Source organism: Morone saxatilis, unplaced genomic scaffold, assembly GCF_004916995.1.
Source record: "Morone saxatilis isolate NCDOM2014 unplaced genomic scaffold, NCSU_SB_2.0 Contig19, whole genome shotgun sequence".
In the NCBI taxonomy this organism is placed as follows: domain Eukaryota; kingdom Metazoa; phylum Chordata; class Actinopteri; family Moronidae; genus Morone; species Morone saxatilis.
The window spans coordinates 14839629-14865145 of record NW_023339751.1 but is presented as its reverse complement, the minus strand read 5'-3'; the positions used below and the strand labels follow the sequence as shown (position 1 = coordinate 14865145).

The 25517-nt window shown below is 39.2% G+C and overlaps 1 protein-coding gene across 1 annotated transcript in view; it reads left to right on the top strand.

The window, feature by feature from the left end:
• ryr2b (ryanodine receptor 2b (cardiac)) overlaps positions 1-25517 on the top strand; it is a 61393-nt gene that overhangs the window by 7448 nt on the left and 28428 nt on the right. The window contains 49 exon segments of the mRNA XM_035663822.1: positions 83-266; positions 347-479; positions 669-764; positions 949-1067; positions 1422-1555; positions 3895-4136; positions 5184-5376; positions 5571-5790; positions 5955-6059; positions 6221-6324; positions 6525-6608; positions 6869-7028; positions 7280-7427; positions 7663-7871; positions 8651-8825; positions 8997-9205; positions 9378-9556; positions 9904-10032; positions 10167-10281; positions 10567-10727; positions 11011-11170; positions 11347-11433; positions 11696-11922; positions 12204-12417; positions 12518-12716; positions 12753-13117; positions 13248-13448; positions 13563-13674; positions 13804-13947; positions 14175-14451; positions 14623-14737; positions 14987-15119; positions 15587-15690; positions 16444-16579; positions 17520-17706; positions 18237-18345; positions 19240-19360; positions 19670-19839; positions 20363-20583; positions 21075-21165; positions 21272-21412; positions 22737-22900; positions 23039-23117; positions 23352-23441; positions 23729-23866; positions 23999-24076; positions 24545-24620; positions 24741-24864; positions 25184-25299. Coding sequence (XP_035519715.1) covers positions 83-266; positions 347-479; positions 669-764; positions 949-1067; positions 1422-1555; positions 3895-4136; positions 5184-5376; positions 5571-5790; positions 5955-6059; positions 6221-6324; positions 6525-6608; positions 6869-7028; positions 7280-7427; positions 7663-7871; positions 8651-8825; positions 8997-9205; positions 9378-9556; positions 9904-10032; positions 10167-10281; positions 10567-10727; positions 11011-11170; positions 11347-11433; positions 11696-11922; positions 12204-12417; positions 12518-12716; positions 12753-13117; positions 13248-13448; positions 13563-13674; positions 13804-13947; positions 14175-14451; positions 14623-14737; positions 14987-15119; positions 15587-15690; positions 16444-16579; positions 17520-17706; positions 18237-18345; positions 19240-19360; positions 19670-19839; positions 20363-20583; positions 21075-21165; positions 21272-21412; positions 22737-22900; positions 23039-23117; positions 23352-23441; positions 23729-23866; positions 23999-24076; positions 24545-24620; positions 24741-24864; positions 25184-25299 — 7478 coding nt within the window.

Genomic DNA, 25517 nt, shown 5'->3' with positions numbered 1-25517 from the left:
GACTGGTAGTTTGAGTCTAAGCAAGAAACTAATCACTGCTATGATATATTGCTTTATTATACTTAACCCAATTTTTCTTCAGGAAACTGGATGGTTTCAGTCAACACGGAAACCTCACGTTTGGCAGCCTGCCAATGGAGATAGTGACCTGTAGTCTGCAGGATCTAATAAACTATTTTCAGCCTCCACCGGAGGGGCTAGACCATGAAGCTAAACAGAACAAAATGACAGCGTTAAAGAATCGGCAGAACATGTTTCAGGAGGAGGTAAAAATATATAAATATATGCATATGTACATATGATATGTGTCACAGTGCTATAAGTATACCCCCACCTTTCTTCACAGGGTGTGATAGATTTGGTCCTAGATTGTATTGATCGTCTGCACCAACATAGTAGTGCTTCTCATTCTGAGACTGCTCAAAGTGACGCAGGAGCAGAGTGGGAGACCATCCTCAACCGCTTCTATGAGCTATTGGGTGAGATCTTTTTCTAGTATAGATGACTCTAATACAGACACCACAACGTTAATTACCTACTGACACTGATGCCAAAGGGATACAGTTTTTTGACATCTACTAAACTGTTAATAATCCATTTCAGTGCTTTTTTGACTTAAAATACCTATCTTAAAAATGATCCATGTTTATTTCATTTTACCCCTACAGCTGCTCTGCTACGGCGAAACCGTGTAAATTGTGCACATTTCTCAGGTTCTCTAGACTGGCTGATCAGCAGACTAGACCGGCTGGAGGCCTCTTCTGGTTGGTTGGATTTGTGGGCATTTCATTTACAATCACATTTTTAATTTGCAAAACATGAAAAAAAATAAAAATGTTGAACTTCTTATACCTGTTTGAGTTGTTTTACGTCAGTGATAATGTAGTTTAATATTCCAGTTATACACTGTTATCTGATTATATCATGCGTACTGTGTGTAATGTACAGGAGTCTTGGAGGTTCTGCAGTGTGTCCTAGTGGAAAGTCCTGAAGCACTCAATGTCATTAAAGAAGGACACATTCATTCTATCATCTCATTTCTAGACATGCATGGATGCAACCACAAGGTAGTGTTTTAATGGTGTTTGTATATTTTAATTAAAATACTGTGCATGCGTCAATAATGGAAGAAAAATGACAGTTGTCATTATTTCTGGATTTATTGGCTGAAGTGCTGTAGCTTATCTAAATTTAACGGAAAAACATCCATTATTTGGACAAATGTCATCTCAGAATTGGCCTGTTTATGTATGCATTTGCAGCAGGGTTAGGAAATGAGCTAATGTCAGTTTCACCAATGCAAAAACATAAAAAAAGTAGCTGTTGTGGCTGTAATAGCAGTTTTCCGATCTGATCTAATTTGGGGATAAATGTGTTTATGGAGCTATTGCTAGATGAAGTGCTGACAGGTTGTGTTCCAGGTTCTGGAGGTGCTGTGCTCTCTGTGTGTGTGCCACGGTGTGGCGGTGCGGTCCAATCAGAACCTCATCTGTGACAACTTGCTGCCAGACAGAGACTTGCTGCTCCAAACACGTCTGACTAATCGGGTCACCAGGTACAATTCAGAATGTGTTCTCTAAATAGGACTGCTTTGTTTTGTCTCTGAGTCATTCTTTTCTCTTTAATTCTGTCCTCTTCTTTTTAATTTGGTGTTCTCATTCACTATGCACACACATCAGAAATTAAAAAAAAGTCTCATAAAATAAATAAAATATTTTCTATAACAAAAGAGTACATTTAACATGTGCCTGTTTTGCATTAAGTTCACTTAACATATTCTGTCCTTGCTTTTATTTACTCTTGGAGCCACCACTGAATGAGGACTCTGATATTATAGTTTTCCATCTGTAATGACACATCCTTGATACAAGAGATACTTCACATTTCCCCACAGTAGTCATCTTTTCTCTCAGTCTTGAGTTATATAAAGAATTACTCGTCTCCTTCCTTGTCTTCTCTTCATTTGCTACGACAATTATTTTTTTCTGAATAGATCAGACCGACAAAGAAGCACTCGTCTTCGTCTTGCCTCTTCCAATGAGACTTTGTAAAAGTAGCTCGTTGCCTGAGATTGTATGGCTCGACAGAGTTAATCTTTGGACACTTCTTGACAGTTTAATCACATTTCATGTTCTCTCTGTCTCTCAGTATTTTGGCCCACTATGCCAGTTTGATCTTGTGGGCAGTTTCAATTTCCCTTTTCCTTTGAGCTTGTTTTTTTTTTCACTTCACCGGCCCTTTTTCCTCAGCAGCTGCCTTCTTTTATCATGCTTTTCTCAGCAGCCCATTTTGTTCGTCAGGCCTTGTAGCTTATTTTGTTTCATATTCTTCACACCTGCTCAGTCCATTCCTCAGCTCTCTCTTCCTCCACAAGCCGTTCCCTCATTCTATTATTTTTATTTCTTTTTCAACTAAATGCCTCATTTATACACAGGCTTTAATTTTCATTTCGTTTATCTCCTCAATCTTCTTTCTCTTTTCTATCTTCTCCTTCTTGCTCACAAGATTTTTGTCAATTCTTCCAGATGTGCTTTTTCTTCATTCATTCTTTTCCATTTTTATCCAATCTCTTATATCACCTAAACCACATCATACCTCTCTGTGTCCTTTTCTCATTCCTTAAATTCCCTTCTTCTGTCCTCATATCTTCACTGTCAGGAGAGCTCTGTTAAGCGCGGGGTTAGTGTCCGTATATGAGTTGGCATTTATTCTCTCCACTTAATTCAAGCAACAGATTGGGGATTTACTCATCCATATACCTCTCCAAATTACTTCTGCTAATTTAGTTCCAGCGTTGAATTTGGGAGATCAAAATGAGACCCTATGCAAAAACTCTGCTCTGTATTTGTTCATTCTTTTATATATGTATGACAATGCAATGCATTGAGCCCATGAGAGTTATGCTCTGTGTAGGCCCCAGAAAGTACCAGATTGCCTTTACTAAAGGGAAGTTCAGTTTTTGGTACTACAGAGGGCAATATGGTAAAAATAAAAAAGAATTTACCAGAGAATTTATTAATTAGATATTCAGTTTAATGTTTCTATTTGGTACAATAAAAAGTGTGCTGTTTAACTCACTCCAGTCATACATATCACCCATCCTGGCTATCCTGAATTTTTCACAGGTAATTTTTATGCCTCTGTGCCAGTGACAGCTGTGGCTGGAGGCATTATGTTTTCAGGTTGTCTGTCTGTATGCTTGTAAAAGCGATATTTCAGAAACGCCTTGAGGGAATTTTTTCAAATTTGGCACAAACATCCATTTGGACTTAAGGATGAACTAGAATTTGCTGGTCATTGTGACCTCACAAAACACAGTTTTGGCCATAACAATAACAAGAATTCAAACACTAATAATGACAAGATTTCATACAGGATAAAACAAAGATGTCCCTAATAGGATAAAATAAAGAATCCATGACATTTTATATCCCAAAGGTCAACTTCAGCGTGACATTGTTCATCTGTCTATTCTTGTGAATGTGATATCTCAGGAAGAACCTTAAGTAAATTTTGTATTTGTATACGTATCTATATAATCATAGCTTCTATGTAGACAAAAAATACACTTTTTTAGTAAACTCTTTTATGTATTTGCTACATACATTATATGGGTCTGGACAAACTGCAACCTCACTGGTTGGCGGAGGTACACAACTGTAGGGTGGTAATTCTTGTAATACACTTTCCTTCTCCTCTTAATTGTTATTTTTTCTTGTAGTAGTCACAATCATAATGCTGTACAATTTTGTAACATTTCTTGAAGTTTTAAAGACCTATTCATGTCTTTGAAATTAATATTTGACTAAAAAACAAAGAAAGGCACCACTGTATTCTGACTTTTGTTGCCCCTTTGTTTGACTTTGGTACTCTCTGCATGTTACTCCACCACAGCATGAGACCAAACATCTTCTTGGCTCTGGGAGAAGATTCAGCCCAGCATCGGAGGTGGTACTATGAGCTGGTTGTGGATCATGTCGACTCCTTCCTCACATCTGAGCCCACACACCTGCGTGTTGGCTGGGCTTGCACTGAGGGATACCAGCCCAAGCCCACAGGGGGTGAAGGCTGGGGGGCCAACGGGGTGGGAGACAACCTCTGCTCCTACGGCTTTGATGGGCTTCACCTCTGGTCAGGTGAGGATGAGATCAGACGAGGTACAGTGTAGTGTGTACAGTATAAGTTTGACTGAGGAACTCACTCACTGAAAGTTTGCTTGTCAACCATATTTCAGTCTTGTTTAGTTTTGTCTGGGTGCACAATAATGAGCAGAGTTTAATTGTGATGTATTGTGATTTACAATTGTAAATTGTGTATAAAGAGTTCAGACCACCAGCAGAAAGTCAGCAAAACAAATAAACATAATATACTTATACACACATACAATAGACATGTGTTTTCTAGGATAGCAGTTCACAGGAAAGATTTATATTGCTCCACGTACTCCAAGGTACTTTTTTAGATAAACACATTCATCTTCATTGCATTATATTTAGTGCAATGAAAGGCGTATACTGGAGATGTAGCATGCCTGTTTAAAGGAGCAACAAAGAAATAAAATAAAATAGATATTTTTAAATGTGCCTGTTAAGAAGACTTGAAATTTCAGCAGCTATTGAAAGAACAGCATTGGCTACCTTTGTTCAGCAGCACTCGATGATCCAGAGCGAGCAAGCAATGTATTACTGCTTGTTCCTTTAAGCCTGCATAGAGAGAGATGGTCATATATGATAATAAATCATCAGCAGCAGTAAACAGTCAAACATAAGTGTATATAAAAATGAACAGTTTAATTGCATTTTAGTCATCTCCAGTGTGAGGTAAGAACTGTAACAACACTGACTGCAAAGTAGAGTGATTCCATATTTGGAATTTAAAATTGATTTGATGGTAATTAATGATGTTCTTTTGTGTTATACAATAAATGCCAGAATGAAGTAAAGTCAGCGTATCAATCATAGCCCTGCAGTGACACTGTCACTGTAATCTAATCCTTAACTTTAAAAAAACAAAAATAATAATAACAAAGAAGGGTGAACATATTATGGACAAAAACAATTAAAATTTTATTTTAGTTGTATGCATTTCATTTGATAAAGTATGGTCTTTGTAATGCTGTAAATGCAGTCTGATGTTGAGTTGAGGAGAAACTATCAACAATGGATGTGTCTTCTAAACCTCAGGCTGTGTGGGCCGCAGAGTTAGCTCTCCCTTCCCTCACCTGCTGAAAGATGACGATGTGGTCAGCTGCTGTCTAGACCTCAGTGCACCCTGCATCTCTTTCCGGGTCAATGGCCTACCTGTGCAGGGCATGTTGGAGAACTTCAGTGCAACTGGACTTCTTTTTCCTGTGGTCAGCTTCTCTGCTGGAGTCAAGTCAGTAGTGGAGATATGATTTTGTTTGACTGGCCTATATGGCTCAAGTTAATTTTGACAAAATGCTGTATTCAATAGTACTTGTATTGTTCTCAGTAGGCTGTCGAGTAGAGTTAAATAAATCAATTATTAATGTCTCTGTAAAAATCATAATACATAGTAAATACCTTCCTTGTCCTGTTTCTGGAAATCAGGGTTCGGTTTCTGTTTGGGGGAAGGCATGGAGAGTTTCGCTTCTTGCCCCCACCAGGTTTTGCTCCGTGCTCTGAGGCTCTGCTCCCGAGAGTCAAGCTCAAAGTAGAGCCATGTCACAAATACATATTGAATCATGGAGAAGGGAAACAACAGCTCATTGGCCCCTCAGTACCTTCTACTCCAGTGACCTTTTGTCCCGCACCAGTAGACACCAGCAAGGTAAAAACCAGCATAGTCAAATTTGATTTATTTCTTTATTTCATTTTACAGGTAGAGATTTTAGATTATATTATATATTATTATATTGAAATAATTCTTTGTGCTGAAATATACCATATCGATGTAGTTGAATTACTTTGACTTTGCTCATATTTCTCTCATAGGTGGTATTGCCCCCTCAACTTGAAGATATCCGAGAGAAAATGGCGGAAAACATCCATGAACTCTGGGCAATGGACAAGATTGATCTTGGATGGACACATGGACTTGTAAGTTAAGACAAACAACATCTATAATTGAATTACACTGCATAAATTAAATAAGACGTTTAAGACGATTGTACCATCTAAAGCTTCACCTGAAACCTGACTGGTCCAGTTCACTTCAGTTTTACATGCAGCCCCATAAAACATTAACTTTTGTCAAACAGGTGAGAGATGAAGTTAAGAGGCATGATCCCTGTCTGGTGGAGTTCTCCAAGCTGCCAGAGCACGAGAGGAACCAGAACCTTCAGATGGCTGAAGACACCCTCAGGTGAGCTTCACTGTCTGCATCACATTATAGACAACACTTCCTTGGTTATTTTTTTATTCAATAATTCATTAATTTTATTTGAAAAAAATATACAGATGTATGTCAATAGAAATTTTACACTTAAAGCTACTTAATTTAGTTTTCATTTTTATGATTAGTGAATGTTTCATTAAGTTTTCATATTTGTTTTTCCACTGCAGGACTCTCCTCGCCCTTGGTTTCCACATTGGTTTGATGGATGAACACGCTGTGGAGAGAGTCAAATACATGAGACTAGCCACCAAGTAAGTACAAGTTTAATATTATGTTATTGCACAAAGGAAACATTTGGGAGCTTTCAGTTTGGTCACTATTGGTGTAGCCCCACATGTGAGTTGCCTTATGTCTTTATTTTTCATCAAGTGTCATAAGCTATATAAGCAATATATGTGATGATTTATTCATGAATACTCTAAAAGCACAACCACATCATAACCACTCATCATTTTTTTAAGTTATTTACAATCTTGACACACTCCTATCCATTTTTGATTGCCTTTCCCAGATATGAGCAGCCCAGTGGGTATAGGCCTGCCCCAGTAGACTTGAGCCAGGTTTTGCTGAGCCCCGCCCATGAGGAAGCGGTTAACTTGCTGGCAGAGAATGATCACAATGTATGGGCCAGAGAGCGTATCAAACATGGATGGACCCATGGAACCCAACAGGTTTGTCTTCTGTGTTGCAGGCTCTACTGAGGAGGATTTACATTTGAACATTAATATTCACAGCCTTCCTCAAAAAAAAGTTTTCAGATGGTATTAAGAATATAGTAAATGAAAGTATTCCCCTGTACATTGTCTCTCAGTCATAACATAGAATATGCACATAGCAACAACATGCTCTGGCAACACAAACACTGACATTGTTCTCAAAAAATATAGTTGCCCATTTTTGGTCTTTGCCTCTGTATTTTTAGGATGTGAAAGCGAAGCGGAGCCCGTACCTCGTGCCCTACAGCCTTCTTGATGAAAAGAGTAGGAGAGTGGGCAGGGAGAGTGTCAGAGAGGCTTTCTGTACCCTGCTGGCCTACGGTTACAGCCTGGAACCACTCAACCAGGAACGGAGTATGTCTCAAATGATCTTATGAGTTATAGCTCAGTTCATTTCGACCAATATAAGCTAATGTAAACTTAATTAAGATGAGGCTCTCTTTGTTATGAACTAGCACAGACTTTACAGAATATTTCTAATACTTCTTGCCTTTGTCAACTTTGTATTGCAAAGATTCTCTTCTCTTCTCTCTTCAGTGGGACTTGAATGCAAATCAGTTGTTATTTTCTCTGTTTGTTGGGTTTACAGCTACATTATCAAATCCATGTCTCATCTCTGCTAAGAAGTGCCGAGTGTTCAGGCCAGATAAATCATACGCTGTAACGCTGGGGAAGTGGTACTTTGAATTTGAAATAGTGACAGCGGGGAATATGAGAGTGGGCTGGGCCCGACCAGGCTGTACGCCAGATAAAGAGCTCGGCTCAGATGACCAGGCATTTGTCTTCGATGGATTTGAGGTGAGATATTCAAATTTGACAGTTAAAATGGCATTAATATAATGTGTGAACAATAAGCCCAACTCTCAGTGTGACTTTGTTAAATCCCCAATGTGAATCTTTTCTTTTTGTCATAATAAAACTCAAGCGTGTTGAAAAAACAGGGCTTTGTGTTCCCACAGCTCTTAGATATTTCTTTATTTACTTTTACAGTATACAGAATGACAATATGACTTAAACTAAGTCCAAATTTAAATATTAGTTGACAAACTGGTATATCATGGCTTTGTTATTATTAGTGATGCCAGAGGATGTTTTGTAGAGTAGACAGAAACAGAACTGTGGCTTTATACTCTAGCTGTAAAATAACCATCTAATAAGGAGGTATTGAAATGAACTATATAAAGTAAAAACTAAAACAGAATACCTAACTTCAACAAGTTAGTTGTACATGCAAGCAATTTCATCAAGTTGGTGCTTGACCAATAACATCTATTCACGATTACAGCAAAGATGTGTGACCCTCATTAATCAGTGGGTGCAATCACACAGTTTCTGCTGCACTATTTCCACATTATTTAAAGTCAATACATAAAAAACCTTGTCATACTTCCCACTATGTATCACAAGGGACATTGACCTAAGCAAAGTGGAGCTGTAATCTGCTGAGCTGAGTTTAACGATCCTGTTAGCATCTCATCTCATCCTGCGCTGTGTGGGTTCTTTTACCTCTTTTCCTATGTGAGGGTTTTTACACTTGTCTGCTTTTATTTCTAAGTCCTCGTCTTCCCTGCTTTCAGGCTCAGTGGTACCATCAGGGCGTTGAGCCCCTGGGACGTCCATGGCAGCGAGGCGATGTGGTGGGTTGCTTGGTGGACATGGCTGAAAGCACCATGATGGTCACGCTCAATGGAGAGGTGCTGTTTAATGACAGAGGATCAGAGCTGGCTGCCAAGGACTTTGATATCAAAGACGGTCTGGAAGAGTTTTTGACTTTATACAGTGTATTGCACGGACTTAAAACTGTATTAAACTGAAAGATAATCATTTTATTTTATTTTATTAAAAGTCTAACCCATATCCAAGACTTAAATATACCTATCAGACTGAAATTTAATTCATCTTGTCTTTCTCCATATTTCCCAGGCCTTTTGCCTGTGGTCAGTGTTGGGGTGAACCAGGTGGGGAGGCTGAACCTGGGCCGCCAAGTGGACTCTCTGCAGTACTTTTCTGTGTGTGGCCTACAGGAGGGATATGAACCATTTGCTGTCAATATGGCCAGAGACCCAGCCCTGTGGATGAGTTGGAAACAGCCTCAGTTTACCTCCATAATGCCTGATGATCACAATTTACAGGTTAATTTAGCAGACTCCATGCTTTCTTTTACCTAGTAGCTTTGATAATATGTCGTATGTATTTAGTATGGTGCAATATTATGATACAGGCCTCTATACAACCCAGGGTTGCTTGTAACACCTGTTAATTGACAACACTTATCCCAAAAATCTTGTCCAAATCTTATTCCAGGTCACTAGAGTCAGTGGCTCAACAGATTCCTTATCCAGCCTGAGGGTCTCTCAGCGATTGTTTGCACATCACAGTGGAGGCAGTGAGATGGGCTTTTACCGGCTAAGCATGCCCATCGAATGTGCTGCCATCCTCACTAGCCCTGCCGGGGGCGTTCTTCCAGTGGCCTCCAACTCTCTGTCTTCAGGTTCTTATCATATCATATTATAGCATAGAATAGCAAAGAATAGCTTAGCTTAGCTTAGCATAGAATAGCATAACACCACAATAAGGACTCATTTGGTTTGCCATAAGTTCAAACAACAAATGACATTACCCCTTATTTAGCATGTAAACTATTAGCTATTAAAAGATACAAACTGATAGCAATAATTAGTGACTGACATCTTGATAGTTGTTGTTTGCATTTATCCAGATTATTCACTATCCTGATTATTGATATTCTACTATTATGACCTTGACGAGTTGTTCTGCTTAAGCTCTCCAGGGCCCTGCTGTAATTAATTCCTTTTGTCCTTTAAGGAAGGAAAGATCAGGAGGAGGTGGATTCTGACTTTGAAGTGCTGAGGAAGTCAGCCCATGGTTTTAATGGTTCAAGAGATGAGCTCAACCATAAGGATCATAGTCAAGACAAAACCTCAAGATTGAAACAACGGTAGGTTGTACAGAAACTAAAGTTAAAAGCAACACATATGCTAGCAAACAGGCTCTCTGTCTCACCACAGTCACAATTTATCTGCAAAATGAATCATGCTGTGTACAAATGTATCTGTGTTTTTGGTCTGTAAGGTTCATGCTGAAGAAGACTAAACCAGGACTAATCAGCAGCAACTCCTCTGCACGACTTCTAGAAGATGTCGTAGTTGACAAGGATAACTATGATCACCTTATCCAGAGCTCCAGAGTAAGGCTTTCCTTTTCTCATCATCTTATCTCATCATAACCAGATAACCACAGAACATAAAACATAATCAGTGCTAATAAGAAAACCAATTATTTTGCTCTATTATTTCTATAATACTCAATAATTCCCCTAAATAATACTACAAAATACTAAATGTATTTGGACAGTCTGCTGCCTCAGATTGCACTAAAATTAAACAAATTGCACTGCAGGGTTTCTGCACATGTATTGTGCTTCACATAAAAAAACATAAAAAACAAACACCAACTGACATCTCTGTTTCAGTATTATTACTCCGTGAGGGTTCTTCCAGGCCAGGAGCCGTTCAATGTGTGGGTAGGCTGGGTGACCTCTGACTTTCATCACCTTGATGTGACATTTGACACGGACAGTGTCCACACAGTGACTGTCACCCTCGGAGATGACAGTGGCAAAGTGCAGGAAAGGTCAGTATACACTAGGAGACTTTCATTGTTTGAATGGGTGACTTTACTTAGAATTTAAATACTAATTGCAGTCAAAGATGGTGCTTATTCTTGTCATGATTATCCTTTTTACACCATAATTAAACTTGTTATGTGATTCAGTTTACTGTACTTATCAAACAATGCTATATTAACTCCTGTGAAAAATTATTCCATAGTCCCTTAAATTCACTTGTGATTCTTTAGAGTGTTCATGACAAATTATCAGCAAGCCAATTAATTATAGCCCTATCTGTTTTCACAGTGTGAAGCGGTGTAACTGTTACATGTTTTGTGCTGGAGAAGCAACAGGCCTGTCTCAGAGTCGGAGAAGTTCAGGGTTGGAAATTGGCTGTTTAATTGACACAGCCACTGGACTGCTCACCTTTACCTCCAGTGGAGTGGAGATGGCCACTTTCTATCAAGTAGGTCATATAGGGATCTTCTCTATTCAGTATTTTTTTGTTAATTGTAATACATTGACCTCATACTGAGCTTTGTGCGTTGTATTTGGGAGAGTAACCTATGAAAGTAGTGAGTAATGTTTAACAGGGAGCACTGAATTATTAAACTGATGTAGTATTGTTTCACTGCTAATCAGGTGGAAGCCAGTACAAAGCTGTTTCCTGCTGTTTTTGTCAAGCCCACCACCAGCAACATGTTTCAGTTTGAAGTGGGACGCATTAAGGTACGGGAACTTTTAATTTTGAATGCTGTCATATACATTAGAAGAATTTTTTTTAACAGACAAAAAATTGGACAAATTGTTGTTGACATATCACAGGATTAGTAATTAATTAGGTTGCATCTTGGAAAGTTAGAACAGTTCAGTGTTGAGAAGTTTCTGCCCTGTGACCCTTTTTCAGTCTGTTTTTCAACCTGTTCTATTCCTTATAAATGTTTGGTGGTCTGTTATGCCATTCTATTCTATTTTTCCCCTCTCAATCTAGAATGTTATGCCACTGTCAGCAGGACTGCTTCGCAGTCAAAGAAGGAATGCCGCTCCTCAGTGTCCTCCAAGGTTTCAGGTCCAGCATCTTAGCCCGGTTTCGTGGACCAGAGTACCAGAACGTGCATTGAAGGTGATGGTGGATCGGCCAAATGAATACCACGGCTGGAGAGTCCAATGCTCTGAGCCCCTGCAAGTCATGACCCTTCAGATCCCTGATGAAAACAGGTTAAAGAGCAGGAATAAATATGTATTTTTGAAATAGGGGTTTTAAATTTAAGTGCGCAGAAAGTGATACATGTGTTGTTTCTAATGTTGCTGTCATCCCACGTCTCTTTTTCTGCTGCAATCTGCAAGCACAAGGCAGCACCCATGTATAACATCATCAAAACAGACTGTAGTTGCAAATTCTGACCTTCCTAGGTGCTGCCATTGTGCCAAGTTGTCAACAAGAGCTTTAATTTGATCTTGACCAAGAAACAACACAAATTGTCTTGTCATATGTGTAGGTGTGTTGACATTTTGGAGCTGTCGGAACTCGATGACCTCTTGACCTTTTACCACCACACTCTCCTCCTCTACTGCTCTTTATGCACCCTTGGAAATACCAGAGTTTGCCATGCTCTCTGCAGTCATGTGGACCAATCCCAGGTCCTTCATGCCATTCAGAATCCCCACCTCCCTGGCTCTCTCCGCTCTGCATTTTACCAGCTACTTATTCAGGTAATGTCTTGACTTTTTTCTTTAGGTAATGTTTATCGAAAACAGGATGAGGAAACTTTGGTCTTTGCAGAGTTACTAATTGAGTGTTCTTATTCTTTAGGTTCACCTCAGCAGCCACGCCACAGCATGTCTCATGATGAACCATGAATACATTGTGCCTATGACTGACCAGACCAGAGAAATCACCCTTTCTTCCAGCCCTGCTAATGGTGTTAATGGGGGGAAAGGTATTCCCAGCACTAGTCTTAGCACATCCCTTAAACCACGGATGCATTTCTCCTCTCCTTGTTTTGTCAGGAGTGATGGGATGGAAGGAGATAGTGCAGTTCAAATAGCCTCCACAGAGAGCCCAGAAATCCCTCTGGAGATATTGAAGGACCTGACTGTGGAGATGCTGACTGCTGGAGTATTGGCTGCGAGTCAGGGTGTAAGGGATCCTGTAGGAGGCAGCATTGAGCTTCTACTTGTTCCCCTAATTAGACTGTTCTACACCCTGCTGGTTATGGGGGTATTTGGCGATGAGGATTTAGGAAAAGTTCTGAGACTGATAGAACCGTCAGTCTTCTACACTCCCGAGGAGGAATATGAAGAAGAAGCTAGCGATGGTGAAAAAGAATGGAAAGGGGGCAACAAAAAAGAAGATGAAACCTCTAAACAAGGACTTCTTCAAATTAAACTTCCAGAAGCTGTCAAACTTGAGGTGAACAAACCACCACATTTGTTTGTTTTTCTTCTCCTTCCATTGGTAGTTTTGGATTAGCTTCAGATGCTGTGTTGTTATATTCCTGTAAGAAGTTTTAAAGGAAGATTTAATACATTTATTTTTCCAGCTCTGCAATCTGCTGTCCTACCTGTGTGATTGCCAAATGCGCCACAGGGTAGAAGCTGTGGTTGCCTTCTCTGACAACTTTGTGGGTCAGCTGCAGGAGAACCAACGCTTTCGCTACAACCAGGTCATGCAAGCACTCAACATGTCAGCCGCTCTCACCGCCCGCAAGACCAAGGAGTTCCGATCACCTCCAGAAGAGCAGGTTGAGTAATCTGCAATTAAATTTTGCTGTTTTATTCCTATAAGTAGTTGCTAATATTAGCTAAGAAGATAAAGATGTAAAAAACGGAGCTGTGGTTTTTGGATTTGTCTTTAGATCAACATGTTGCTGAGCTTTAGAGAAGATGAGCAACAGGAGAACTGCCCATGTCCAATGGAAATCCAACAGCTCCTGCAACACTTCCATCACCTCCTCAACACACACTCTGGTTAGAATGAATGAATGAATGAATAAATGCATGATTCATTATTATTCTTCATTGAGCCACGGAGCTGTGAAAAAGCTTTGAGAAGGCACTTGCCGTGGAAATCTCATCTTATTGGCTATTTTTGTACAGGCATTGAATTGGACAGTGACACAGAGGATGAAGAGGATGCTGAGTTGTCTGTAAAAGATCGACTTCTCAGTTTAGTAGCAAGAGTCATTGGACTGAAGAAGAAGAGACCCATAGAAGTGGAGGAGAGTAGACTGCAGAGTGCCAGTAAGCACATCCATGTTGTTAAAGCCCTTTCTCTGTCTCACTTTGTACATGTGTCTTACAACTACTATGTAACTTTAGTGTAATAACATGATCTATCCACTGTCTTGTCATACTGCACATTCTCAAATCTAAGGCTGATGGGACAGCAGTGTTTTTTTCTTTTAAGGGTAGTAGGTTTCCACTTTTCTACTTTTACTACAACCTTTCTCCTGCTGGTACTTCTTCAGAGTCCCTAAAAAAGCTGATCTCTGAGACAATGGTGCATTGGGCTCAAGAGACGGAGATGGAGGACCCTGAACTGGTTAGGGCTGTCTTCTCATTGCTACACTGCCAGTATCAGGGCCTTGGGGGGCAAATGGCAGGACCCCTCTGCAGAACGTACACCATTAGCCAGGCTTCTGTAGAGGACACCATGGCTCTCCTGTCCTCCCTGAGCCAAATCCGCTCCCTCCTCAGTGTCTGCATGGGGAAAGAAGAGGAGAGGTTGATGATCAGGAAACTAGGGTATGCGGACATTTGCAATGCAACATGGGTTTGCTTCTTTTCACACCTCTTGATTATTGTGATCTTGTGTAATAATTTGTATGTTTTAGTTTCTAACACATCATAATATCCTCTGGGGTGTGGAAAATATTCTTACACTTCATTTATTTGTGTGCTCTGTTTTATGTGCAGAGACATCATGAATAATAAAGTTTTCTACCAGCACCCCAACCTAATGAGGGCATTGGGGATGCATGAGACTGTGATGGAGGTTATGGTCAATGTTCTCGGAGAGGGGGAATCAAAGGTGAGAGATGAATTGAAATTTATGGTGATAATATGGATAAAATGTGTGAAATCAATGAAGCTGGTCTTTTCATTAGTTTGTTACTTGAACGGTTCTGATAATCTATAGACCATATTCTGAGGATAAAAGGTAAAATTGTGTCCTACCTGATGTGCATCATTAATAGGGCAATACTCCTTGTATTACAGTTTCTCTACCTCCTTGCATTTCGATTTTCTTTAGATCCATGTATTCATTTTCTTTTGTTAGGAGATTACTTTTCCCAAGATGGTGGCCAGCTGCTGTCGATTCCTGTGTTATTTTTGTCGCATCAGCCGTCACAATCAGGGAGCCCTTTTTGACCATCTCAGCTACCTGCTGGAAAACAGCAGTGTTGGACTAGGTAAAGCTTTTTTCTGTGTCCCTGATGTGCAAAGTAACAGAAACTCCTATAGAATTCTCTGTAATGCATTGCAATACAAGAACACTCCAGTACCCTACAGAACCTGATTTATCTATAACTGTCAGCTTTTTGAGAGAGGTATTGATTCAACTTTCTGGCAATTTTTAAGGACAATTTGTAGTGCTGTTGCAAGGATAACTTTGAAATTTAAACATGTAAAGCTTCACTAAGGTAGTTTACTATTGATTGCAGGACTGAATTACACAGACATACAGTATGTGTCAATGTGTCCACCCCTCTTGTCTATAAGAAATAAAATGAGAAAACAGTTCTTGTTTGACTTTACTTTTAGGGCTCAAATAACCTTGTGAAGGTGGCAGGATCTTGTCTCCATCTTAAGAAATATCCTGATATTATATTTAGGTTATGCTTTGGTGTTCAGATAGTTTTATGTATTTGTCCCTTAGCTTCACCGTCCATGCGTGGGGCCACTCCTCTGGATGTGGCAGCCGCCTCTGTTATGGATAATAACGAACTGGCCTTAGCGCTGAGGGAACCTGACCTAGAGAAGGTGAGTTCATGTTCTGTGCCCTCCTCTGCAGGACTGCTGTTAATAGTCTCCATTATGTCATGTACACATGGATAAGCGCTCTGCTCTAAAATGAACATGCTCTGCCTTTCCATGTTATTTTGCAGTTTCACTCATCTGTTATTTATATTTGTGTGTTTAGGTGGCATTTAGTTTTCTCTCTATATAGTACTTTATTGGTTTACTCTACACCACCCTCCTGCTGAGAAGAAAGTAGTTGACTGTTGGATACCACTATTCCAATAACACATATTTTATTAGCCCAAAAACGGGACCCTGCTTCTTCCCTACTCTGACTCCGATTCTGGTCAGAGGGTTTAACCTGAGCCAGGCCATACAACAAGGTATTAGCCGACATGCAATATTCTGTTATCAGAATTGGTATTGGGAAGGAAAAAATTATATTGGAACATCTCTGTTGACTATGAACCTTGGAGAGAGCCGTAGCACATTTTAATGGTGTTATTTGTGTCAAAAATATCAGTCAGGATGTAGGTGACATGCAGCAGTATGTAGCTTTAGTATCTGATGGAACAATTTATTGAGCAACACACTGCATAATATCTGCCCTCACTTGCATGACTAGTTACTTAAAATCAAATGAGGGCATATATTTATTTGTTCAGTTTCTAGAAAGGCATAAAGATTCAACCTGAGGAAGGAAAGTTTTTTTCTTTGCTGTATCCCATATTTTGTACAGTAGCTGCAATAACCCACTATCTATGAAACTATCAGGTGGTTCAGTACCTTGCTGGCTGTGGTCTCCAGAGCTGTTCAATGCTAGTGGCTAAAGGCTATCCTGATATTGGATGGAACCCCGTGGAGGGCGAGCGTTACCTGGATTTTCTACGTTTTGCTGTCTTCTGCAATGGTAACCTGTTAGTTCTACCAATGAAAGTGTGTGCACTGATAGCTTAAATGGCAAAATATCGAAAAACTAGTGTTAAATGCTTGTTTGCAATAACTCTGCTTATCATTTCTGTAAACATGCATGTTATTGTCATGATTCCAGTCAGTTTATGTCATTCAAAATGTACTACAGAAATCCGATTGACTTGATTATTTTGTTTGGCCATTTGTCTTTATGTGTGTCTTTATTTTTGGCAGCCTTTACTTTTTAACAATACATTTGAATTATTTAACTATTATTTTATTATTTGTATTATGTCTATAACTTCACTTCTTTGCATGTATTGCCTGTAGTTCTCTGTAGAAAAAACTGTTCTTAGATATTTGCTACAGTGCTAGAATAGTAAGAGCATAATACAAAGTTAAAAAGGCACCAAGAGGCTGCATCATTTCATGCTCCCAATTAAGTAAGCTATTTGGAATAGAGGTAATTACCTCTCTGGTTCTTCTACTATTGATTTTTCTTACTCTGAAGCCGTGCCCAGAAGCGATCGGTTCAAATTGTCCTTGAGGGTGTTGACAGTTCAGTCAAATGGCATTGGCTTTCCATGCCGTGTGCCTCTTAGTGATTTCAGCTGTACTTCTTTTATATACAGTCAATCATTATTCTATTGGTCGTCTTGGGGTGTTTTTCAGTTTATTAATTTTTTGGGTAACTTTGAAAGTGTGTGCGTAAGACTGACATGAGAACATCATCACCACGACATGGCACCTGTCATGAACATGAAGGACTGCTGTCATTAGGTGCCATTCTGTCATTTTTAATGCAAAGTGGACATTGTTTGAGATGTTGTCTTGGTTATTGCCAGTCATAAAGACTTCTTCATGATCATAACAGGTGTCATGTTATGGTTATGGCGCTGATCATGGTTGGTCTGTACATGTGTGTTCCTTGACCACAGGTGAGAGTGTAGAGGAGAATGCTTATGTAGTATTGAGGTTGCTGATTCGTCGGCCTGAGTGTTTTGGGCCTGCCCTGCGAGGGGATGGGGGAAATGGTCTCCTAGCAGCCATGGTGGAAGCCATCAGGATCTCAGAGGACCCTTCTATGGACGGACCTTGCACCTCATACCAGTCCAACAGAACACTGTCAGTATTAGCTGTTGAGTGAGTGTTTTTTTGTTTTGTTTGTGCATGTATGTGCTGGCATGTAATTTAGCATCTAAAGAACTAAATCGAATATTACCCATTTGATGCTTTGATTCTGTAGTTCAGTAATAAATATAGTACACACACAAATCCCTTGCATGAACAGCTGTCTGATGGATACTGTACTGTACTGATTTTGAATTATTCAGTAGTTAAGGGTAGTTGAGACAATAGATTGCAAGATTGCAAATAATTAAATCATTTAAGTGCATCACATTTGTATTATTCTGTAAACAGCATTGATAAAGATTTATCAAATATACTATCAACATATTTATGTGTATATTCAATTCGTTAAATTAATTGATATTATATATTAATAAAGGAAAGTAACTTAATGTAGTAAGTAAGTGTCAGAAGTAATTTTCTCACAGGTCTTTGGGAACATTTCTTGGCTGGAACACAATATCCTTAATTTATTTTAGTTTATGATAAAACTTTTAACCATTATCACGGTTTCCTTTTAACAGAGATGTTGTCCAGGACAATGACGATGACCTCATTCACATGGGGCACGCCATCATGACCTTTTACTCAGCCCTTATCGACTTGCTGGGCCGCTGCGCTCCAGAGATGCATGTGAGTGTTTTCCCAGCATTCAGCAGCCCCTCCGCATCAATATCCACTGATGCCTCAGACAATAAAACCAAATGGAGAAAGTCTGCAAACTGCTTTTTAAAGAATGAGTCAGAATGAGAAATAGTCAGTTTATTGCTTTTACCTTTACACATAATGGCCTGGCCAACATGCTGTATGTCTAGACATAAAACTGATCACAGTATTCATTGGATTAAACTTCATGAAACTGAGACTTTTCTACTTCTACCATACTGTATTCATATTTTGTCATCCAATTTAACTAGTGGCCTGTGATCTAGTGGTCTGCCATCAAAACTCCTAACCTTGCATTATTTACTGGATATTAGTAGAGTAATTGGTTTAAGCCTGTCAGTTTGTGAGATTCTCCGATGAAAAACCTGGCATGTATACCTGATTGTCAGCATAAGCGCTGATTCAAATGCAAATTCAAAACAAGACAAGGCAATGTTTTGTGTTGGATCTTTCAAACACAAAGGCAGTTAAAATGCTTTACAATACAAATGCATTGGAAGATAATAAGGCAAATAAAATTGTAAAAAGAAGACAAATCAACAGAACTACAGAAAACAATTGCAGGAAACAAATCAGCAACAGTTAAACAATGTTTTAGAAAACAAATCAAAAGTCTTTGACACAAATTACATCTGGACTTCAAAATGGGCTGCAGCTAAATATGTGGAGCATGTCCCTAATATTTTATAGAATCAGTGCACATCGTTACGCTGAAGATATAATACAATATACAGTATGTCTGTAACAATAAGTCTGCCAGTTGTATTGTTTACTGTAGCATTACGTATAATATGCCCATCACCAATCCCAAGTAAGCTGTAAATGATAGGCCAGTACATTCTTTTACAATTTTTTGTCCAGTTGATTCAAGGAGGCAAAGGAGAGGCAATCCGCATCAGAGCCATTCTGAGGTCGCTCATCCCCATTCAGGATCTTGAGGGAGTCATCAGCATCTCCCTTCAAATCCCTTCAGTGTCTACAGGTCAGTTGAGCCTATCAGCCAATCTTACATTACTACAGTAAATTCAACTTGCAGTAAGCCACTGGACAGAAACGTATGGCTGTCTTTGAAATTGTGAATTCTTTAAGATCTTAAGATCTGAGATTTTTTGTAGTTACAGTGTGCCTTTGACTCCTCTGTGATGTCACCATTATGGAGTCTGTACAAGGCATCTATAGCGACACACAGATAGGGATTGGCACACAGCAAAGATAAAGGCACAATATACATTATGTCAGTATGGCCTTTGGTCACAACATCTAATCTTTACTTTTTCATTTGTTCGTCCAGATGGTCTGGTGGTTGAGCCTGACCTATCCACAGTGTTCTGCCCAGACCACAAGGCAGCTATGGTCCTGTTCCTAGACCGGGTTTATGGCATTGAAAACCAGAGTTTCCTTCTCCACCTACTAGAAGTTGGCTTTCTGCCTGACCTTCAGGCAGCCATCTCTCTTGACACTGTGAGCAGAGAAAATTTGTTGGCCTGTTCACCTGCTTGATAGGTCCAGTGTAACATTGTAGAAGTGACCTTTATATTAGTCCAAGCTCTACTACGTCACCAATGAAACCCTCCCCACACACCCTTCGCTAGCATTGGCTGTACTATATCATAACATTACTGTGATTGTGGAAAAATTCAGTTTAACATGACTTGAGTGAACTTCACTGACTTACCTAAGATTTGGTTGTCTCAATTTGCTTAAGAATTATTTGTCCAATTTACTAAGATGTCTTCTAATAAACAGTGTTTTGTTTTCCATGAAACATTAATGTATGCATCACCCCTAATAAAGGAAGGCTTTTCAGTTTCAGTATTTGTTTCTCAGACTTATGATCTGCTCATAAATATAAAAAGTAATTCAACTTTCTCAATTTTCTTTATATGCACTTTATACCCTTTATATATTCATCTTGTCTGTTTAGGTCCACTTAGTAAATTGGACTCGCTGTAAGTGTATCTTCTCTTTTTTTTTTTTATTGCAGTCTGACTTAGGATCCACTGATATGGCCCTGGCCCTCAACAGATACTTGTGTACAACTGTGCTTCCCTTGCTCACCAGATGTTCAGCTCTCTTCTGTGCTTTAGAGGACCATGCCTTGCTGGTGGATTCTCTAATTCAGGCAGTGTACAGCCTCTCCAGGGCTCATAGCTTGACCAAGGCTCAGAGAGACACCATTGAAGACTGTTTGTTGGCTGTGTGCAGGTACAGTTTTTAGAGATAGGGTTCTGTCTCTACCTGGTTATTATTGGAAATAGTTTTTATTTTTCTGATGCTGATAACATATGTTATGGTACAATATCTATTTATGAATTATAGCACCATGAGCTTCCTATATCCATTGACCTTATTGTACTTTTGCTGTTTGACCAAATCGTATGTTGAGAAGAGAAGTGGCAAACAGCAACACATCATTGTTAACTAATGACACATGAGTGCAATCTTGTTCCTGCTAATTATAGTTAATGAATCACTATAAAGCCTGTTTTTGCCCAACTCGAATATAATTTACCAAATTTAATCAGAATGTTAAATGAATTAACATCTTGCCCATGGCATCTTCTCAATTACATGTGTCATTCTTCTGAGAAATGATGATCAGTCAAAACATCATTCATCGTGCTTGTGTGTGTGTGTGTGTGTTGGTGATGTGTATCTGCTCATGTGACTAATTCTGCACTCATCGGTGGGCTCAGTAAACTTCAACCATCTATGATGCAGCCGCTTCTTCGACGTCTTGTCTTTGATGTTCCCCAGCTCACAGACCACAGCAAGATGCCACTAAAGGTGGATGCAGAAATTGCCATTTACTCCACTGTATGTAAAATATATTTGTAAACCAAGTTAAAATTGTTACTTTTTCTTGACTGTGGTGAATACTTTAATCTGCCAGCTCTTGGCCAGTCACTACGAGCAGAGGTGGACGTACTACTCGCTAACTGGAGGACAGAGTGACCAGGGTTTTGCCTCTGAAGAGGAGCTCCACCTGTCTAGAAAGTTGTTCTGGGGTGTGTTTAAGGCCTTGGCAAACAAGGTAAACCATATTGAATACCTGTGTCAATCTTAAGATCACATTGAAATGATTTAAAATTACAATAATATCTTCCTGGCGCCCCCAAAAAGTTGCAGAAAAGGAATAAATTAAATTTTTTGACAGTGTAATCCTACCATTGATTGATCGGCTCTTTTCTTTTTCCATCTTCCTCAAAGTCTATTTCAGGAGAAACAACAAAATGCGTATTTTATTTTCTCCTTTAGCGTACTTCTAAAACCTGAGTGGAGGAGGATATAACACACTTGAGATTAAGAGTTCATTTTTTATATCTTCGTATGAGTTGTTTGAAATGTGAGACATGTGCAATAACTGAATATTTTCTTTTCAATTCACTGTAAGCATGCAACAGCATATTTATGACACTTACCTGACTGAAGGAACATGAAAACATCAATAAACTAAGTTCAAAAGGTTTTTGCAGTCACGCTTGTGGCCCACATCAAACAGCCTCAAAACCCAAGCACCCAGTCAGCATTGTGCAGAATTGTCTAACTTCTTCAGTAGGGATTCACCGATTGAAAAATTGTGAGTTGATATGAATGTTTAAAATAACAATTTGGCCAATAGCAGATGCCAATACCAATGTTTTTTTTTTGTTATTTATTCGCTGAACAGCCACTACCCTCAGTACTGGTGCATGGAGCATTTTCATGTGCTGTAAAATGGAGGTGATTATTTCATCCAGTAGAGAGCAAAACATAACAGATAAACATCAGCCACTGAAATCGTAAATACCATCTTATTTGCCAATAGTCAACAAGGTGAATATTAATCATTATTATCATGTAAATGAGATACTTTTCTTTTATTGTATCAAGGGATTCACAGCTGGATTTCAGTTGGAGAAATGGGATTTATTGACCATTTAACTAGGTTTTAGCAGTGTTTTTACATGGCCATATGTATGCACAAGACTATTTAGGAGACTATTTCTGCAACAAGGGTATTTCTTTATATTTTTATCCAAAATATTTATATTCAATGTGTTATTAAATTAGAATTATATAAGCTGTTTTTCTCAGCTGAGTAGTACAAGTTTGTAAAAGTCAGACATGTGGACAGTAACACATTACTGTCATGAAGCACCCAAAACCAGATCTTTGAAATCAATAATTACAATCTTTGTTCTCTCTATATTTTATCCCAGTATATTTGCCCTATTTTATTTCCCAGATATCCCTGACCCTGTCTTATCATATCCCATGCTGTCTATTTACTACCTCGCTTCCTCTCACAATATGTTACCAATACCCCTCTCTCTCTCTCTCTCTCTCTCCCCCTCTCTCTCTTCTCAACTCTACAGCCCTATGAGCCTCAGTTATTTAGGCTGTGTGTCCAGTGCCTGGCTGCTGTGGCCAAGGCCCTGCCCCCTGACCACGTGGACTCGAGCTGCATGTCCCATACAGAGAGTAAAGCCTCAATGGACACGGAAGGACACTTTGATCCCCACCCTATAGATACATCCAAGTAAGATACTCACCAAGGATATTGATTGTGGAAATAAAAAAGCACACGTTGATTCTGGATATCCTGAAGTTGACCTGTTCCTCTTCTGTTAACGGTGCAACAGAACTAAATGATGTATTATATCTTTCCTTGTACTAGCGTGTCAGTGCCAGAGAGACTGGAGTTTGTAGTGAACAAGTATGCAGAGCATACTCACGAGAAGTGGTCACTGGACAAGGTAATATCACAATAATTATTCCTCAAATCTGTAGGCCTGTTAAAGTTGACACACTAGAGTTGATGTATAGTATTCTGGTCAAGACTGAAAAACTTAAAAATACATTCCTAAGATAATTTTTCTGCTTGACAGTGTCAGAACATCTGTCTATGTAGTGTGGTTGATCTAATATGTTGATGTCTGCATATTTTCTAATGTCTGATTTTTACTGAATCTGTGTGTTATCTCTGATAGTTTGCCAATGGCTGGGTTCATGGGGAGCAGCTGTGTGAGAACGCCAAGGTTCACCCTCTCCTCAAGCCATACAGGGCTCTGGCTGAGAAGGTAGACTAAGAAGTCAGTTTTGTGTGTGTGTGTGTGTGTGTGTGTGTGAGAATGTACGTCAATAAAGAAAGCAGTCAACTGACAAATCCCAGAGGCACTTGCATACCAAATGTTGTGTATGTAGTATAAAAGATTAAAATGCCTCAGTTAATAGTCCTTGGTGTATGGAGTGGACAATACACTTCTTTTAAAGTTGAAATATCAAAAATGCTGATATCTGCTGTCCTTTGAGGACCTACTAATTTCAGTTCTACATGAGGGGTTATCTATATTTCTGAGTTTTCCAGGAGAAGGAGGCATACCGCTGGGCCATTAAAGAGACAATAAAAAGTATGCTGGCCTTTGGATGGACCATAGAAAGGACCAAAGAAGGAGACGCATTTGGCACACATACCTGCACACGCAGAGTCTCTCAGTCTGGACAGGTATGTGTACTCCATAGGCCACTTTCTCTTATACACTGTAAAAGTAATCTAATTCAAAGCTAGACTGCTCCATTATGGTATGTTACTTGTTTTTTTTTAAATGAGTAATTAGCTATTTGTTGTCTATCATAGCTGTCTTTTGAAGGAGCATCAACATTCAGCCCCAAACCTATGGACATGAGTAGCATCACCTTATCATGGGACCAGTGTGTGAGTGATTTATTTGTTTTTTTTCTTTACAAACCATTAAAGTAGGTACAATTTCTACATATAAAAACAAATGGTATTCACTTTGCATATCTGAATAATCCAAATAACATTTCCTTATTATTGGTATTTGTCAGATTATGCAATCATGCTAAGTGTCTTAAGTTAATGCACTTAATGCATTAACGTGCCATGCAGTCTAACTCCAACTCAGCAACACAAATTTCAGTGCCTGAGAAGTGAAGTGCCTTAAAAATCCAAATTATCTGCCATTGGTAACATGTTTAGAGTGATGTGTAATCATAGTTGGAGTACAGGACTTAGTTTTCTTGATTCTTCTCTGAGAAAAGTAGTTTCCCTGTTGGAGAAATGGGTCTGGGCTCTTGTGGTCCATTTGAATCACACGTCTGCTAAAGTCATGTGCCAGATAGTGGAAAATAGAGTTTACGCTTTCTTTTTTCATCTCTATAGGCAATGGCTGAACAGTTGGCTGAAAACTACCACAATGCCTGGGCTAAGAGGAAGAAATTAGATCTTGAGAGTAAAGGTACTATACCACGGTGTCAACAACTATTGTATTATTTTTCTTTAAGCCCCCTCCTCTCCTTGCGGGGAGCAAAGAACAGCTAACAAAACTGCAATACATTTGACCCAATTCTGTTCTCAGGAGGGGGTGGCCATTCAATGCTTGTACCCTATGATACCCTGACTGCCAAGGAGAAGACCAAATTCAGAGAAAGGGCCCAGGATGTCCTCAAGTTCCTGCAGCTCAATGGCTACACTGTGTGGAGGTGAGTACAAAATGACCTTATGATACAATATGTATGAGGTGGGTAGCAAATGAGTTGTTCCATGTTCATGTCACAGTGGTACTGCTCTTTTAACGTTGTTTAGCAGGCATCACAACAATCAGACCCCAGTCTATACAGCACAACCAGTGAATAAGATGATTGCAGTTCCTTTTTATCTTCCCACTTATTCTTGCAATAAAATTCAGAAAAAAATAAATTCCATTATTTTCCATTATACATTATTTAAGGTTAAAGCTCACTGTCTTTTTCAAGTAGTGGTATTTTATTTGCCGTGTTTGATTTTTCACTCCATCTACAGGGATCGGAAGACAGTGGAGATGGACTTTCCAGCCATAGCTAACTGCTTTGGCTACACTCTCCTTCAGCGACTTCTGTCTCACACTGAGGATGCCCAAGAGCACATGTTGGAGCTGGGTAACATTATAGTGTTCTTGAATGTAAAGACCAAAGAAGAAAATCAGGGATACAAAATAAAACGCATAAAATTACATTGACATTATACATCATATTACTTATTATTATTATTATTATTATTATTATTATTATTATTATATACTGTTATTAACAATAACACTACCATCATGTCATCAGTACTATTACCACCATCTTGCAACTACAACTCTTGCACCTTA